At 40.1% G+C, this 19,508-nt stretch overlaps 1 protein-coding gene across 9 annotated transcripts in view; it reads right to left on the bottom strand.

Moving 5' to 3' along the window:
• Positions 1–19,508, bottom strand: part of AMBRA1 (autophagy and beclin 1 regulator 1) — a 180,136-nt gene that overhangs the window by 44,804 nt on the left and 115,824 nt on the right. For all 9 annotated transcript variants that reach the window (XM_017529301.2, XM_017529302.2, XM_037738848.1 and 6 more), the window contains one exon: positions 1,794–1,904. In XM_017529301.2, the coding sequence (XP_017384790.1) occupies positions 1,794–1,904 (111 nt within the window). The remainder of the gene's footprint in view (positions 1–1,793; positions 1,905–19,508) is intronic.

The raw sequence follows: 19,508 nt of genomic DNA, 5'->3' as shown, positions 1-19,508 counted from the left end.
AGGGTCTTGCTGTGTTGCCAAGGCTGCAGTGCAATGGTTGATCTTGGCTCCCAGCAGTTCCAACCTCCTAGGCTCAGGTGATCCTCCCACCTCAGCCTCCGAAGTAGCTGGGACTACAGGTGTACGTGACCATGCCCAATTAACTGTGCTTTTGGGTTTTTTTTTTTTTTTAAAGACAGGGTGTTACTCTGTCACCCAGGTTGAAGTGCAGTGATGTGATCTTGGCTCCGCCGCACAGGTTTGAGTGATTCTTGTGCCTCAGCCACCCAAGCAGCTGGAATTACAGGTTAGCGCCACCACGCTCAGCTAATTTTTATATTTTTAGCAGAGATGAGGTTTCACCATGTTGGCCAGGCTAATCGTGAACTTCTGGGATCATGTGATCCTCCCAACTCGGCCTCCTAAAGTGCTGAGATTACAGGTGTGAGCTGCCAAAATAAATTCTTTTTTTTGAGACGGAGTCTCACTCTGTCGCCCAGGCTGGAGTGCAGTGGTATGATCTCTGCTCACTGTAACCTCCACCTCCCGGGTTTAAGCGATTCTTCTGCCTCAGCCTCCTGAGTAGCTGGGACTACAGGCGCACACCACCACACCCAGCTAATTTTTTTTTTTGTATTTTAGCAGAGACTAGGGTTTCACCGTGTTGCCCGGGCTGGTTGAGAACTCCTGCGCTCAGGCAATCTACCCACCTTGGCTTCCCAAAGTGTTGGGATTACAGGTGTGAGCCACTGCACCCAGCCCGAAAGAATATTTTAACACAAATTTAGCAGTGATGGTCAGGCCATCTTGTCAGTGTGGTCTGTCATCAGAAGCTGTCAAGCGGAGGGGGAACCATCATCACACTTAGGAATGTGTAAGAGAGGGCCTTTTACGAGATAGAAAGTGAAATGAGAGGTCTACAATGTTGTGATTCCAGTAGAACAACTGGGATGTAGACTGCAGACTTCACTAGAAACAAGGAAACAAACAGCCATGTTTGTAAATCAGATATCAACCACACCAAATACTTAAGTCCATTAAGATCTGGAATAATTAATATCACCATAGTCTTTCCTAAAGGGTCACAAGGTTTAGCTCTTGGATCCTGCACTCCCTTTTCTTTTTCCTCTTTTCAGTTCCACCTAAACTTTAGGTTTCGGCCAGTGAACTACCAGTCCACAAACTCTTCAGAGCAGAGAAACCTTTGTTTTGTGTCTATTTCAGTGCTTCACATTGTTTGGTGTTGAGGGTGGGTGCAAGACATGTTTGCTGAATTGCTTAACTGGGAGTTGCAGGCTGGGCGTGGTAGCTCACACCTATAATCCCAGCACCGTGGGAGGCCAAGGCAGGCAGATCGCTTGAGGTCAGGAGTTCAAGGCCAGCCTGACCAACATGGTAAAACGTTGTCTGAACTAAAAATAGAAGAGTTAGCCAGCCATGGTAGCATGTACCTGTAATCCTAGCTACTTGTGAGGCTGAGGCAGGAGGGTCATTTGAACCCAAGAGGCAAAGGTTACAGTGGGCTAAGATCATGCCACTGCACCCTAGCCCAGCCTGGGCAACAGAGCAAGACTGTCTCCCAAAAAAAAAAAAAAAAAAAAAAAAAAAAAAAAAAAAAAAAAAAAAAAAAAAAAAAAAAAAAAAAAAAACAGAGAGAGAGAGAGAGAGAGAGTTACAGAAGAGGTGCAGAAATGGCATGAAGACACAACCACTCAATGGGATGACAGAAAACCCAGTGCTCCATGAATTTTTGAGTTCTGGCTCACCAGTAAATATAACCCTTCCACTAATACCCTCATTTGACATTGACTTACCATTACTGATTTCTGGGAGGTCAAACTTAGTGAAGTCCCACCACTGGAGCCGGTAGGTAGTATTGGCAATGTTACTGGCCACAGCGGACTGTCCATCACCGATCACTGCTCCTGATGAGGAAGAAGTCAAAGATAGCACATTATATTCTTTATCCACTTTCCACTGCAAAACATAAAACAATACTGGGATTAGCAGGGGAGAGAGAAGAGGAAAAACTAGACTATGGCTGAAGAAAGCTAATGAGTCCCACCTGGCAAGTCTTTGTCTCAAAGACAAACCAGACATGTTTGTCAGGGAACAATTCAATGTGGAAATATAATCCCATTCATCAGCTCCTCCCATTGTTACTTAACATTTATTTAGTGCCAACAACATGCCAGGTACTGTACATACACGATCTGCTAGGCTTGACAGCTAAAGAGACAGGTGAATTTTCCCAAAAATGTGGGAAAAGAAAAATGAAAAATGGGAAGACACCATTAACAGAAAAGCCAGTAGCATTTCAGTCCCTGGATGTCTAGATAGTAAGCAGCGCTCTTTCAGACAAAGTATCTCCTCCTTTATCACCTTCTTCCTAAGAGGACATCTCAAAAACAGGCTTCCTCCAGGGAAGAGACAACTACTATACAGCTGACTGGATAGAAACAGACAGTAAAAAACAAATGAGGTAATATTTGTTCATCTCTTCTGGACCCCTGGCATGTAACACAATAAAAATTTATGAGCCTCGCTTTGCAGCATCAGAATATTTTTATTAAGGCCATCTTTTATAATACCTACCGCCTAAGAACCTCCTTGAATCCACATTTGCTTGTAACATCTCAGGGTTTAACTTTCTCTGAGATATACTCTTCTGTGTGACATTTTTCTTCCTTGGTAACCAATTAAATAAAAAATGGATTTTTTTTTAACAGGGTGACACTTTAATTTGCAGTTGTATTTCATGTACATGAACATGTCATTTTCTCCTCCTCCTTCTGAGGTGCATTTCATACACAACCACCCTCCTTCTGATCAGACAGAGTCAAACCCTCTTGTGAGAATAGAACATTCTTATATGCTAGATAACCTAAATGGTATTTTCAGCTGTAAATCAAAGCCTTTCCTTGAGAAACTGAACTTGTTAGAGCTTACCAGCCTTGCAACAATGGACAATTTGATACCTAGATTCTTCAGTATCACTTAGTCTTCCTCCTCTGCACATCACTGCAGAAGCATCTTGTGAACTGTAGTTTTTTTCTTTTAGAGGGCGGCATTTATTGCACTGCTACTCCTGGTGTTGCCCTATTCTTTCCTCAAATGATCAAGAATAGTCCAAAGAGAAAACTTCCATATAAGCCAAGAAATATGGGGAAAGTACTCCTTCACTCTTTTCTGGTTGCTGCTGGCCACTGTGTCAGAAGACTAATTTTTTCAGCATTCATTTATTGATAGTCTTGTCCTTGTCCCATTTTCAATTTGTAAGGAAAAGTACAAATAACAGCTCATTTCCAAAATGATGATACTTCTAGATCATGTATTCTCACCATGGGAAATATCACCCCCATGGGAGTAAAAATTGGTTCATGGGGGCAAAATTTTTTTTTTAAAAAACCTTAGTGCAATCATTTGTTCCCCTCCAAAGCATCAGAGTATATAAACAGATACGCATTGTATCTGTGATATTAAAATTTCATGGGAGGGGAGACAATTAGGGAAAAAATGTCTAAAAATGTTCCTTAGGGGGGCAATAATGGAATAAAGGTTAAAACAAACTGTTCTAAATAAATGGATACCCCCAAAACAAGACATCCTTGAAAACCTTGCCGATTCAAAAACATGGTCCCAGACATGATCTCCCTAAGGCCTGAGAACGACAGCATTTGGGGGTGCTGCCAGTGAGTCCACTGATCTGAAATCTCTATTTGAGACCCCTATGGCGTATCGTTCAAATGAGGTAAATATATACCCTTGCTTTAACCTTCACAGAAATTCCCATTTAATAATGGTATCTGACTTTTGCTGAACTTCTGGGTCATGAGGAGGGCAAGATACCTGAAGGACTTTATTAAAAGGAACTTTCTTGATTTTTTTTATGCCTTTTTGATAATGAAAATCATTTTTTAGTTACAAGATCTACCACTTCCCTGAAAGGAATTATTCCATTTCATTCTGATCCAGGCTCAATTCCACTGAGCTTCCAAATTGTTTCCTGGGCTTGCTTATCAAGATGGTTGACACCCCTCTTTGACCACTAGTCTCTCTCAAATTACTTTAGTTCCTTATCGTTTCCTCCAGCTTTTAACAGAAAAGCATATAACCCCAAATGGTAGAAGGTAAGTTCATTTTCTCAGTACATAATTTAAAAAATGCTAGTTGCTAAGAGAGGGTAGAAAATAAACTGAAGAAACAAATTTCATATTGTAAGAGGTTATTCTGGGGGAAGGGATGAGAACTACAAACAGGAAAACAGATAAGAATAATACCAGATTCTTTTTGAGTACTGTGGATCTGCAAATGGGAACACAAATTGTCAAGACTCCCAACTCCCGGCTCCAGAGGCATCCTGTACTGTCCATGTCTCAAGAAATGTCTTCTGGAGAACAGTTGTGCAATAAAATAAACACGCAGAGTTGCACTGTGTAAAAAGACTGGGGAGGTGTTCTCTGTCAATGGTGCCAGGGTGCTGAAGAGGAATGAAGCCTGGCACCAGGGAGAGTCTTTTTTTGTGCCATATAAATACAGATTAGGGAGCTAACGACACCAGCAACAGATTAGAGTACTGCCACCCGGTTCTTTTCTGCAAGCACTATAGGCCAACTGAGCCTGTCTCTTGGAAACATCAGGAAGAAAAAGCCTGATGTTATTAAAACAACCCCAGCCATTTAGTAGGCCTCTGGCCACTAAGATGAAGGCATAGAAAATGTGCCAGAGGGGGTTAATGGACTGAGCTAGAAAGTATTTACAAATGAAGGACTTAGCCTCAGAAGCCAAATCCTGACAGACTACTGAGGGATTTCTAAGGCTTCAAGGTTCTCCCATGTAGTAATAACAGAATGGAACAAGCTAGACTCAAGAGTTTCTCAACCTCTGCACTACTCAAATTTTAGGACAGATATTTCGTTATTTGAAGAGTCTTGTGCACTGTAGAACATTTAGCATCCCTGGCCTCCACCCACTAGATGCCAGTAGCACCTCACTCCTAGTTGAGACAACCAAAAATGTCTCCAGATATTGCCAAATGACCCCTGGGGATAAAAATCATTCCTGGTTGAGAAATGCTAAGCTAGATAAACATATCCTACATTTTAACTCCAAGATAGGTGCTCTTAGCATCACTACTAGAATGTCTGCTGCTAACCAGTGATGCTATTAGAGTCATGGAAAGAAACTAATCCAAGGCACAGCATTACAACTTTAATTTTCCATGTCTGCCAATGGGATCCTACAGCTTGTTTTTTTGTTTGTTTTAGAGAATACAGGCTTCAAAATCAACTCGACCAGATTTTGACACTTCCTGTCATTATCTACTATACTGTGATTTGTATAAATCTCTCTGAACCTCAGTTTCCTTATCTGTAAAAAAGGATATAGTAGTACCTACAACTTACAGGATTGTTGGAAGAACTTATTGAGATAATAAATGTAAAGTGGTCAGGCGTGGTGGCTCACACGCATAATCCCAGTAGTTTGGGAGACCAAAGCGGGCAGATTCTGGAGCCCAGGAGTTCAAGACCAGCCTGGACAGAGTGAGACTCTATCTCCAAAAAAAAAAAAAAAAAGCTGGGTGCAATGGCTCACACCTGTAACCCCAGCACTTTGGCAGGCCAAGACAGGCAGATCTCTTGAGGTCAAGAGTTTGAGACCAGCCTGACCAACAGGGTGAAACACCACCTCTACTAAAAATACAAAAATTACCCAGGCATAGTAGTGATGCGTGCCTGTAGTCCCTGTTACTTGAGAGGCTGAGGCATGAGAATCGTTTGCACCCAGGAGGAAGAGGCTGCAATGAGCTCAGATCGCACCACTACAGTCGAGCCTGGGACACAGAGCGAGATTCTGTCTTAAAAAAACAAAACAAAACAAAAGGCTGGGCACGGTGGCTCACACCTGTAATTCTAGCACTTTGGGAGGCTGAGGTGGGTGCATCACCTGAGGTCAGGAGTTCAAGACCAGCCTGGCCATCATGGTGAAACCTTATCTTTAAAAAAATTAAATAAATAAATAAATATAAAAACTAGCCAGGTGTGGTGGCATGTACCTGTAGTCCCAGCTACCTGGGAAGCAGAGGTGGGATGGCTTGAGTCTAGAAGGCGGAGGTTGCAATGAGCTGAGATTGCACCACTGCACCACAGCCTGGGTGACAGAGCCAGACCATCTTGTAAGTAAGTAAGTAAGTAAGTGGGTAAATAAATAGTGATGGCAAATACTAAGTGTCTAATAAATGGCCTTTAAAATTATGTCTGTCATCTACTCCAATCTTAGTGTGTATTTCATCTACAGTTACAACCTGGGTGACAGAGCCCGACCATCTTGCAAATAAATAAATAAATAAATAGTGATGGCAAATACTAAGTGTCTAATAAATGGCTTTTAAATTTATGTCTGTCATCTACTCCAATCTCTGTATGTATTTCATTTACAGTTACACTACTTATATCAGCATCAACAGCTCCGTAATTAACAGCTTATAGAGAGATGTCCTTGTATAAGAGACCAGCCCAAATAGTGTGCCAGGGCCAAGAGAGAGAAGTGTTTAATATGAAGATTAAGATAAACTGTCTGGGCCCTATATACACCCTTGGCAACTTTCTCCTTGAAAACAGCCCAGTCCAAGATAGACCACATTCTGGGCCACAAAACACAATGTAACAAATACAAAAGTAAAGAAATCATACAAATTATGCTTTCAGGCTATAAGAGAACTAAACTAGAAATCAGTAATAAAAAGATAACTGGAAAATCCTATAAAACTGACAGATTAAACAATATATTTCTTTAACTTTATTTTTTTTAGGCAGAGTTTTACTCCTTCACCCAGGCTGGAGTGCAATGGCGCGATCTCGGCTCACCGCAACCTCTGTCTCCTGGGTTCAGGCAATTCTCCTGCCTCAGCCTCCTGAGTAGCTGAGATTACAGGCACGCGCCACCATGCCCAGCTAATTTTTTGTATTTTTAGTAGAGACGGGGTTTCACCATGTTGACCAGGATGGTCTCGATCTCTTGACCTTGTGATCCACCTGCCTCGGCCTCCCAAAGTGCTGGGATTACAGGCTTGAGCCACCGCACCCGGCCCTTAAACAATATATTTCTAAACAACACATAGCTCAAAGAATATGTCTCAAAAGATTTAAAAATATTTTGGATTAAATGAAAATGAAAACATGACTTCTCAAAATTTGTAAAATGTAATAAAAGCACTACGTAGAGGGAAATTTATAGCACTGAATTCATATATATGAAAAGACGAAAGATCTAAAATCTGTAATTTAAGCATCTACCATAAGAAAAAAGAAAAAGAGCAAATTAAATCCAAAGTAAGCAGAAGAAAGAAAAAAATGAGCAGAAACCAATGAAATTAAAAACAGGAAATCATCAATAGAGAAAAATCAATAAAACCAAAAACTTTGAAAGATCAATAAACAATAAATATTTAGGTAGCCCAACTACATAAAAAGAGAGAAGATACAAATTACTAATACCAGAAAAGAAAGGGGGACCATCACTACTGATCTCATGGACACCAACAGGATAATAAGGGAATACTATGAACAACATATGCCTACAAATTTAAAAACCTAGATGCAATGGACTAACTCTCCTTGAAAGCACAGTTTATTATAATTTACACAAGAGACAAATAATCTGAATAGGCCTATATCTATTAAATTAAAGCAATCATTAACAATCTCCTAAAACAGAAAGAACTGGGTCCAGATGGTTTCACTAAATTTTACCAAACATTTGAGGAAGAAATTGTACCAGGAGAATGTCTTTTCTGGAAAACTGAAATACGAAATACCTGTAGCTAACATCATACTCAATGGTGAGAAACTAGATACTTTCCCCCTAAGACCAGGAACAAGGCAAGGAAGCCCCCTCTTACCAATCCTTTTCAACATCATATTGGAAGTCCTAGCTAATGCAATGAATCCCCTCACCAAAAGTAAATAAAAGGTATACAAATTTGAAGAAATAAAACCATGTTTCTTGGCAGATGACATCTTTGTCTAATCCCGAAGAATCAACAAAAAAACTCTGGTAACTATTAAGTAATTACAGTAAGGTTTCAAGATACAAGGTCAACTGCTGTCCTATACAGCAGCAACGAACAAATGAATCATTGGAACTTGAAATTAAAAACAAACTACCACTTATATTAGTATAAAAAAAATCAAAGACTTAGGTATAAATCTAACAAAATATCTACAAGGTCTATAGGAGGAAAGCTACAAAACTGATGAAAGGCATCACAAAGGATAAAACTAAATTGGTGAGATATTCCATGTTCATGAATAGGAAGGCTCAATACTGTTACAATGTCAATTCTTCTTAGCTGGATCTATAGATTCAATGCAATCCCAATCAAAATCCCAGCAAATTATTTTATGAATATTAACAATCTGATTCTAAAGTTTATATGAGAAGGTTAAAAAATAAAACAGAATGGCCAACACAATATGGAAGGAAAACACAAAATTGGAGGATCGACACGACGCAACTTTGAGACTTAATACAAAACTTCAATAATCAAGACAGTGTGGCATTAGCGAAATAACAGACAAATAGATCAATGGAATAATATGGAGAGCAAAAACAGACCCACATAAATAGAGTCAACTGATCTTTGACAAAGAACCAAAGGCTATTCACTGGAGAGAAGATAGTCTTTTCAACAAATCAACAAATGTTGTCATAAAACAAATGGACACACACACAGAGATTTTAGACATAAACCTTACACTTTTTGCAAAAGTTAACTCAAATTAGAACATAGACGTAGATGTAAAATACAAAATGATAAAAATCCTAGAAGATCTAAGGGAAAATCTAGGTGACCTTGGGTTTACTGATAACTTTTTAGATATAATACAAAAAGCATAACCCATGAAGAAAATACTGAAAAGCTAAACCTCATTAAAATTAAAAACTTCTGTTAAAAACACTGTTGTGAGAATAAAAAGCCACAGACTAGGAAAATTTTTGCAAAATGCTTATTTGATAAAGGACAGGTATCCAACATATATAAAATCTCTTAAAACTAAACAGTAAAAAACTGAGAAACCTAGTTTTTAAAATGGGCAAAGGACCTGAACAAATACCTCACCAAAGAAGATATACAAATAGCAAATATATATATGAAAAGATGCTCAGAACTGGGCACAGTGGCTCACGCCTGTAATCCCAGAACTTTGGTGGGCCAAAGCACACAGATCAGGGGTTTGAGGCCAACCTAGGTAACAGTGCAAAACCCCATCTCTACAACAACAAAAAAAGAAAAGAAAAGATGCTCAGGCTGGGTGTGGTGGCTCACACCTGTAATCCTGGCATTTTGGAAAGCAGAGGCAGGGGAATCACCTGAGGCCAGGAGTTTGAGACCAGCCTGGCCAACATGGCAAAATCCTGGCTCTACTAAAAAAAAAAAAAAACAAAAATTAGCTAGGCATGGTGGTGTGGCTTGTAATACCAGCTATTTGGGAGGTGGAGGCAGAGAATGGCTTGAACCTGGGAGGCAGAGGCTACAATGAGTCGAGACTGTGCCACTGCACTCCAACATGGGCAACAGAACGAGGCTCCGTTTCAAAAAACAAAAAACAAAAATTAGCCAGGTGTGGTGGTGCATGCCTGTAATCCCAGCAACTTGGGAGGCTGAGGCGCAAGAACTGCTTGAATTTGGGAGGCACAAGTTACAGTGAGCTGAGATTATATTACTGCCTGGGCAACAAAGCAAGACTCTGAAAAGAAAAAAGAAAAGAAGCTCAACATTATATGTCATTGGAGAATCGCAAATTAAAATAACAATAAGAAGTCATTATCCATGTATCAGAAAGACTAAAATGCAAAACGCTGATAACACCAAATACTGGTAAAAATGTGGAGTAACAGGAATTTTCATTCATTGCTGTGCAAATACAAAATGGCACATCTACTCTGGAAGACAGTTTGGTAGTTTTTTTTTTTGTTGTTGTTTTTTAAGATGGGGTTTCACCATATTGGTCAGGCTGGTCTTGAACTCCTGATCTCGGGTGATCTGCCCACCTCAGCCTCCCAAAGTGCTGGGATTACAGGTGTGAGCCACCGCGCCTAGCGCTAGTTTGGTAGTTTTTTGCAAAACTGAACATACCTTTACCATATGATACAGCAATCATACTCCCTGGTATTTACCCCAATTAGTTGAAAAAACTAATATCCACACAAAAACCTACACACAGATGTTTACAGCAGCTTTATTTATTCATAATTGCCAAAACTTGGAAGCAACCAAGATGTTCTTCATTCAAGAGAAGAACAGATAAACTGTGGTACATCCATACAATGGAATATTATTTGTGCTAAAAGAAATGAGCTATCAAGCTACAAAAAGACACAGAGGAACCTTAAGTGCATAAATGACAGAAATCAAAGGCTACATACTATAGAATTCCAATTGTATAAAATTCTGAAAAAGGAAAAATTACAGAGACAAAAAAAAAGATGGGTAATTGGTAGGGCTTTGCAGAGAGGGAAAGATGAATAGGTGAAGCATAAAGAGATTTTTTTTTCTTTTATTTTTCTTTTCTTAAACCATCGCCCAGGCTGGAGTGCAGTGGCACAATCAAGCCTCATGGAAGCCTCAACTTTTTGGGCTCAGATGATCGATCTTCCCACCTCAGCCTCCCAAGTAGCTGGGACTACAGGTGTGTGCCACCATGACCAGCTAATTTTTTTTGCATTTTTTTGTAGAGATGGGGTTTCACCATGTTGTCTAGGTTTGTCTCCAACTCTGAACTCAAGAGATTCACCTGCCTTGGCCTCCTTAAGTGTTGGGATTACAGGCATAAGCCATTCATGTCTGGTCACGAGAAGATTTTTTTAAGCAGTAAACTTATTTTGTATGTTACTACAATGTTGGATATATGGCATATACATTTGCCAAAACCAATGGAATTTACAATACCAAGCGTGAACCCTAATGTAAACATGTACTTTGAATGATAATGATGCATCTATGTTGGTTCATCAATTGCAGCAAATGTACCACACTGGTGTGGATGGTGGGGAAGGCTGTGGGTCTAAGGGGAGGGAGTATATAGGACTGTCTGTACCTTCCACTCAACTTTTAATAAATTTAAAGAAGAGAGAGGTGCCAAGACTTTTATTCAAATTCTAGGAAACAGTGGAAACAGTAGCTGTCCATAAGGACAAGGCCATTGATGGTAGTTCACATCTATAATATAACCACAGAATTCCTCTCATGGAGCCTTAGAGCAAAAGAATACAGATTATTCTGATGACAGACAAAACAAGGGGGAAAAGGAGCTTAAATCCAGTGATCCTGGCCAACTATCAGCCAACAACAATGGCAAAAACTAAGCTGCCAAGTCTCATTCTCTGAATCAGGTCTTCAACTTGTAGGCCAGAGCTCCCAGAATGTGTCTAGGGATAGTATCATAATAATCATCACAGTCACGTGATAGGTGAGCTCTACCAAGCCTAACAGCCCCTGTGCATCTCTCTACCTTTGCTTCTCTCAGAAACTCTTCTCTTCTGCTGCTTGGAAAGAATTAGGAATCTTTTTTCAAAACAGCTTCACAGCTACTAAGATCTGTTCTAGGAGCAGGGAAATGAAGAGTATGATTCAACAGTTCAGTGAAGATACTAAACAATGAGAATCATTAGCAAATCTATCAGAAAAGCTAATTTGGGAGGGTAAAAAAGGGCAAGTTGCGAAGAAGGAAACGATTAAATTACATTTCAGTCCTGCAAAATCTGTTTCACTTCAGACTGTAATTCAGAACGGCCATCTCTGACTGTGTTGCTGCTGGGAAGATGAAATAAGAATGGGGCTGGGGACGTAAACACTCATCATCCTGGAGACACAATTACTACCTTTCTGTTGGTTGTTATATGAACCTGCCCTGGGCTTTCTAGTCTCCGCTCTCTTGACCAGCTGAGCTGGAGGAGAGCTGAGACTAGAAAGCCTAGGGCAGCTCCAACTAAACAACGTATCAACTTTTCAAATAGATGGGCAGTTGCTTAGGGCTGGAGGGATGTGAGACAGGGAAAGGGGGAATGACTGCCGATGTTATGGGGTTTTTTTAGGAGGTGATAAATATGATATGAAATACATAAATAGTGATGATGATTGCACAACTCTATATACTAAAAGCCATTGAACTGTATACTTTGAGTAGGTGGCCTGTATGGTAGGTGAATCATATCTCAATAATGCTGTTATTAAGAAAACACTATTCAATATAAATGTCTATCAATTTATGAAGTGAAAAATGGTAATCCCATTTTTTGCATCCATTTCATTTCTTTAATAATTTAGAGTATTGGTGAGTATCTTTTCATTTGTTTACTAGCTCACTGTGTATCTTTAAAATGGTCTACTCATGTCTTATCTACATTTTAACCGTTGGTATCTTAAGGTTTTTATAGTTTTGTTTGTTTGTTTTAGATGGAATCTCACTATGTTGCCCAGGCTGGCCTTGAACTCCTAGTCTTCAAGTGATCCTTCCTTCCACCTCAGACTTCCCAGTAACTAGGACTACAGGCACATGCTACCCTACCCAGCTTTGGTTTACTTTAACTTTTCTCTTATGGATTATCTGAGCTCTCTGTAAATAAATACACTGGCTTCTGTTTATAAAAAATAATTCTCAGAGCAATTCTATGTTTAAATAATTATTTAAACATAGAAACCATCTTCCCTAAGTATATCTGAATGGCATCTTAGGAAGAACACTTAATCATTCCAGAAAGCTTCATTCAAATGTAGTTTTAAAATCTGTCCTAAGAAGGAGGTATAACTAAGTACTCAGTCATACTCACTCTAATCATCATTTAACAACCTAATCTAAAATCACAGTCAATGTATACTATAGCCTGGGTACCTGGAAAGAGTCCCTGATGATAAATAAGAAGGCTTTTTCCATGTCTAGAAGTGTCCCAAGTTTCTCTGATTCCCATTTATGATTCTGCCATTGAGAAAAATGGCCAAACATATGTGTGTGTGTGTGTCTGTTTAAAATTATAGCTTTACTGAAATATAACTTACAATTCACCTATTTTAAAGTATACAATTCAAGGGTTATTAGCATATTCACACAGTTGTGTAACCATCACCAAATAATTTTACAACAACCATCACTACTGTATAATTTCAGGCATTTTCATCTCCCCGAAATACCATTCCCATTAACAATCATTCCCTTTTACTCTGTCCCACTCCCACCCTAGCCAATAACTAATCTACTTTCTCTTACTATAGTTGTTTCACATAATGAAATCATATGGTAGGTTGCCTTCTGTGTTTGGCTTCTTTCACTCAGCCAAACATTTTCAAGGTTTATCCATGCTTATTTCATGTTTCAGTACCTCATTTTTTTTTTTTTTTTTTTTTTTTTTTTTTTTTTTTTTTTTTTTTTTTTTTTTTTTTTTTTTTTTTTTTACAAGGTCTCATTCTATCACCCAGGTTGGAATGCAGTGGTGCAATCACAGCTCACTACAGCCTTGAACTCCTGGGCTCAAGAAATCCTCCCACCTTAGCATCCCTAGTAGCTGGGATTATAGGCACAAACCACTCGACCTGCCTTCATTCCTTTTTATGACCGAATAATATTCTACCATATGTTTATAACTAAACCATAGGTTCATATGAGAATAGCAGTTTCTTTTTTTGTAGAATATATGCTGCGTGGAAAACCAGCAATCATAAAAGGACTTGAGATAAACAGAACTATTTCCATTGCAAAGAAAAAGTAGGCCTTCAAAGACCGATTCTGAGTGTATTATCTATAGCTGAAATAGAGTGTTCACTTTTTCCTGAGGCTAAAATAAAAAACGTGAAGAGTATTAGGGGACATCATTTTCTGCAAACCACAAAAATAAATCCTCAACAGGCAGCACGTGGCTGTCTATAATTCTGGCATAGGAAATGTTCTGAGTAAGGCATTTGGTCTGTCATTTAGGCGGCTTAATAACTACTCCACCAGTCATTTAATCTGATGCTGAGATTAATCATTAAATAAGTTTGCAATATATTTAACACAAATTAAAGGGTAAATATTTTGTAAATACAGACTTCAATGGTTACATGTCTTATTTGTAGGAATTAGGCCCCCAGATCAGCGTAATTTTATTGTCCAATAAACTCCTGAAGGCTCCAAAGAACAAGGAGAATATTAGTCCACATGCAAATCATGAACTCTGGGGGCAGACCTGAGAAAGATACTATTGAGGCCAAGGGCACTGGATCAGGCTAATAAAGCGAATGATAGTCTGAGAATTCAACAAGGAAAACAGCAAGGCCTGGAATACAGACAGTGTACAAAGAAAGGAAAAGAAATAGCTATGATTTTTTTTTTTTTTAATTTTTAATTTTTAGAGATGGGATCTTGCTGTGTTGCCCAAGCTGGTCTCAAACTCCTGGGCTCAAGTGATCCTCCTACCTTGGCCTCCCAAAGTGCTGAGATTATAGGCACGAGCCATCATGCCTGGCAAACTGTGAAATATTCCTATGTATCACAGCTTCATAAAAAAATTTCTCAAAACAACAATTCAAACCAGGATTATATGGCCACACCAGAGTAAGATTTATAACAGGTCAACAAAAGAAAGAGATGTTAACCTGATATTCATTAGAGACACAGCAGTAGATAGAGCCTTCCTATCTGGTGTAAGTAGTAAGTGGAACAAGGAATCTGGTACTAGCTTTTGTTTTGTCTTGTTTGAGATGGAGATGGGTTCTTGCTGTGATGCCCAGGTTGGAGTGAGTGGCACAATCACAGCTTACTGCAGCCTCAACCTTCGGGGCTCAAGTGATCCTCCTAAATGAGCCTTCTGAGTAGCTGGGACCACAGGTGTATGTTACCCCATGCCCAGCTGATTTAAAAAAAAAAAAAAATTTGTAAATATGGGGTCTCAGTATGTTACCCAGGCTGGTCTCAAACTTCTGGCCTCAAGTGATTCTCCTGCCTCAGCCTCCCAAATTGATGGGATTACAGGCAGGGGCCACTGCATCCAGCCTAGCTTTATTTTTTTTTTAATTGTGCTAAAAAGAATACAACATAAAATTTTACCATCTTAACCATATTTAAGTGTACAGTTCAGTAGAACTGTACGTAACAAATCTCAAGCTCTATACTCATTAAACAACTCCTCTTTGCCTCTCTCCCCAGTCCCTGGTCACCACCATTCTACTTTCTATGAATTTGATTACTTTAGTTAGCCTCATATAAACAGAATCACATACTATTGATATTAGCTTTTAACATGCTTTGAAAGAGAAGATGCATTAACTAGATAGCATGCACACAAAGTTTTTTTTACAGACAAGGCATAAAATCAGAATAATATTCAACTCTACAGGAAAGTAGTTAGGTCTGATGGGAGAATACAACCTCTTGATCTGGCATGGCCAGAATGAGAATGGAGAGTCCCTTAGAAAGCCAGTCAAATAACTCAGAGGATAGGACTCATGCCATCAGACCTACTAAGCCTCAGAAAGCACACAGCTTCCATTAGAATACTTTGCTCCCTAATTCAGTTATCCCCAATGATTTGATCACATTGCCTTGAATGCACCAATGCCATCCGGAGTTTAGCAATGAGTTACCAACCCAAAGAAAGTGAGTAAGTTGCTCTTAAATAGGTCCTTATTCCTTCCTCCTATCACACTGAAACCCAAGATTAATCCTGGCTGTTTACAGGGCGGCTGGTGGCTCCTAGATCCCGGAAGTCAAGCTGAGATGCTCCTGTGTGGGCAGAGAAAGAGGGTGAGGCCCGTTTTTATCACCATGTGGTAGACTTGCCCTCCTTCAATACATACGTCCTAATGAAGCAATTACCTGCACTTACACTAATGATGTAATTGGGACAAGTAATTATGAAAGCAGAACATCCATTTTCAAAGAAATGAGTATCATTACCTTTCTTCCACCCACAAACATTATTTAAGACAAAAACAAATAAGCTCACAAGAACACATGCTACTGAAAGATTACTAGGAACAGTATTCCAAAAAATGCAGTGTTCTGGAAAAACGGGGAGGAAAAAAACCCCAAACAAAAACACATAGCATTCGCTCCCACCAGGCAGGGATTTCCTCAAAGCCTCTACCTCTGACAGAAGACATGCAGGTGGATAAGAATATTAAGAATTACTCTACCTCCACTAACACATTCCCCACAACTTGACACTGCCAATACTTAATCCCAGCAACAGAGGACACTGGCTTAGGCAGGTCCCTAGGTGAAGCCAGGAAAACTATCGGCCTCTCATCCTTATGCAATGTGGCTGCTTAAGGGGGCGCCTCAGCAGCATAAGAATGGGCAGAGAGAGGGGGGAAGGCAGGGAGAAGGACTGAGGGAGAAAAAGGTGAGAGAGAAAGATAAAGAGAGCGACTGACTCAAACACTAAATGGCTCTCACCAATCACTTGTCTTAAATTGCTGAGACTCCCGCAGCTTTTATTGTTTGGTGGAAGCACAAGCCAGTGGAATTGGACCAGAGGGTCTTGGGCTTGTCAGCAGCAGGAGGGAAACGACCTTTACTGCTGCAAAGAGGATGCAGGTTTCAAAAGCCTAAAATCTGCAATGAAGGGAAATGGAAATGTGCTGAACGTGGGTTTGACTGGCAGCTTTCCTCATCTGTCGATCACAGGGTAATAAACACTGGGAGATGGCAGAAATGAAGATAAATGCTTTCAGCAGCACCAGTCCCCACCCTCCCCTCCTCTTCCGCCCCCACTCAGCACATGACAAGAGAGTTAAAGCAAGAAAATAAATCAGCTTCTTAACCAACTCTTTTGTTAAAACTTTCCTTACAGGCCACCTACACTTGAATTATTGCTCTCTGAGCCTACATTCACATTAGGGGGCCCAGCTTCTAAAGGGTGAAAAGCTCCTGTCAAATCAGCACCTGTACATTTCAGGGTACAGTATTACAGCTGAGTCAGTTGGGGCCACCATGCAAGAAGAGGACAGGCCTCCTCCCAGCAAAGAAAGGTGAAAAACTCCCAAGCCTGCTGAACCCTCTAATTCAAAGCCTGGTTCATTCAGTCTCTAAGGACAGCATGGTGTCAATCCACTGCAATCACTGCCACATTACCATTACCCAGAGACAGACAGGTTAAGTTCCCAGGGCTAACCAAGCTCCCAGAATTTGGTGGTCAACGGTGAGGTCAGATCGGAAAGTGGACTCCTAAATATAACACTCAGTCCAACTTCACATTCACCTTGGAAGGGGAGTGGAAATTTAACGGCCGACTATCTTGAGGGTGTTCCACAACGAGATTCAAGGAAAATGTTAATTTTGAGACTTGTGGCATCAAGATAAAGTATCCGGCTGACTTGATTATTGTAATGGAACTGAGGCTTTTTTGAGTAAGGTCAAAATATTAGTGATTCTTAATGTATCTGGTGGTGATGGTTGCTTATAAGAAGATAGGCTGGGTGCAGTGGCTCACACCTGTAATCCCAGCAACTTGGGAGGCCCAGGTAGGCAGATCACATTAGGTCAGGAGTTTGAGACCAGCTTGGCCAACATTGTGAAACCCGTCTGTACTAAAAATACAAAAACATGAGCCAGTGTGGTGGCACATGTCTATAATCCCAACTACTTGGGAGGCTGAGGCAAGAAAATCACTTGAACTGGGGAGGCAGAGGTTGTAGTGAGCCGAGATCATGCCACTGCACTCCAGCCTGGGCAACAGGACTGCATCCCCAAAAAAAGATATTCTGCCCTACTGGCCCAGCCATGATGCTTTCCATAGATCCTAAAGTGGAAAAAAAGTTTCAGACCTTTGTTCCGAAGTGCAAGACCACTAATGGAAAATAAGCAGCAAAAATAAGTGAGAGAGAGCGTGGTGAATGGGAATGTTTCACACCATAAACTGCTCCGAAACTTGAGTAGTCCTCAGAACCAGGCATATGCTGTGGAATCGGAGAACAGTACTTGTCATAAAAAGATAGCTAATTTGAAATAGCTTCTAATTAAAATCCAGTGTTCAAACAGTAATGCCAGCCACACAGTTGAAAAGCAGTATTAGCAAGCCATATATTGAGACGCTGCTAAAAGGACCCACCCGGAAGACAGACAGCCATCCAGATGAGCCTTTCCAGTCGTGAAGCCTGTTTAAAACCCCACCGCCTCCCAGAAGCTTTCCTGAATTAGAGAGAAATCCCTGTCTACACACCATTAGCTGTTTTTCATAATACAAAACTTTGTCATCTGTTAGGTTACCTGACTACAAGTATACAAAGTTTCCTCTGAGTTTAAATGTTTTTGTCTCTGTGCGTGCTGAGCCATCGATTTTCCATTGGTACTATATAATTTTTCCTTCTTCTTGAGATGGTGAACTCCTTGAAAGAAGGAATCAACTGTTCCTGGATATGTATTTTTTAAGTTTTCAATTTTTTAAGAGACAGGATCTTGCTCTGTCGCCCAAGCTGGAGTGCTGTGGCATGATCATAGCTCACTACTGCCTTGAATTCATGGGCTTAAGTGATCCTCCCACCTCAGCCTCCTGAGTAGCTGGGACTAAAAGCTTGAGCCACCATGCCCAGCCCTTCCTTCACATTTTAGATACTGTACAGCCATCCATAAAAATGAAATACAAAAGGAATGTCATGTAATACACAAGAAATGTCATTCTATAAACATGAAATATACAAGGCATTTTAGATACTTAGAATATTGCCATCCATAAACACGAAACACACAAGGAATATCACCATGGCCTTATAAACTGCTCCTCTGCAAGTGAGATAACAGGTCCTAGGTGGCTTTTTTTTTTTTTTTTTTTTGGAGACAGAGTCTCACACTGTCCCCTAGGCTAGAGTGCAGTGGTGCAATCTCAACACATTGCAACCTCCACCTCCTGGGTTCAAGCGATTCTCCTGCCTAAGCCTCCTGAGTAATGAGGATTACAGGTGCGCACCACCACACCCAGCTAATTTTTGTATTTTTAGTAGAGACAGGGTTTCACCATGCTGGTCAGGCTGGTCTCGAGCTCCTGATCTCAGGTGATCCACCCGCCTTGGCCTCCCAAAGTGCTGAGATTACAGGCATGAGCCACCACGCCTAGCCTTCTAGATGGCTTTTACTATCTATGCATACTAGAGGGACTGGTTGAATTATAAAGAACCAAATCATAATTTAAAGGAGTTTTTAGTCTGGTATATACATTCTGGAACAGGATGAAGCAGCTATATTTTGCAAAAAGAGTTTGTCTTTCATTATAAATAAATCTAAACATCCATGGGGAAGAAAATAGGTGACCAAATTGTGTTCAACTACACTATGGAACACCATGCAGCCACTACTAAGAATAAAGCAGATCTAGATATGCGGACAGACAGAATTCCTGGATATTGTTCTGTATGATCCCATTTCCACTACAAAACAAAATGATGAAAATTATACAGATGTATAAATACACATATGTTTTTGATTACTCATAGAAAAAAACTTGGAAAGACATGCTACAAACCAAACCAACTTTGGGGAATGGAATTGCAAGAGTGGAAA

This window comes from Cebus imitator, unplaced genomic scaffold, assembly GCF_001604975.1.
Source record: "Cebus imitator isolate Cc_AM_T3 unplaced genomic scaffold, Cebus_imitator-1.0 Scaffold58, whole genome shotgun sequence".
NCBI lineage: Eukaryota > Metazoa > Chordata > Mammalia > Primates > Cebidae > Cebus > Cebus imitator.
The sequence above is the reverse complement of the archived record's forward strand: the minus strand, read 5'-3'. Positions and strand labels throughout refer to the sequence as shown.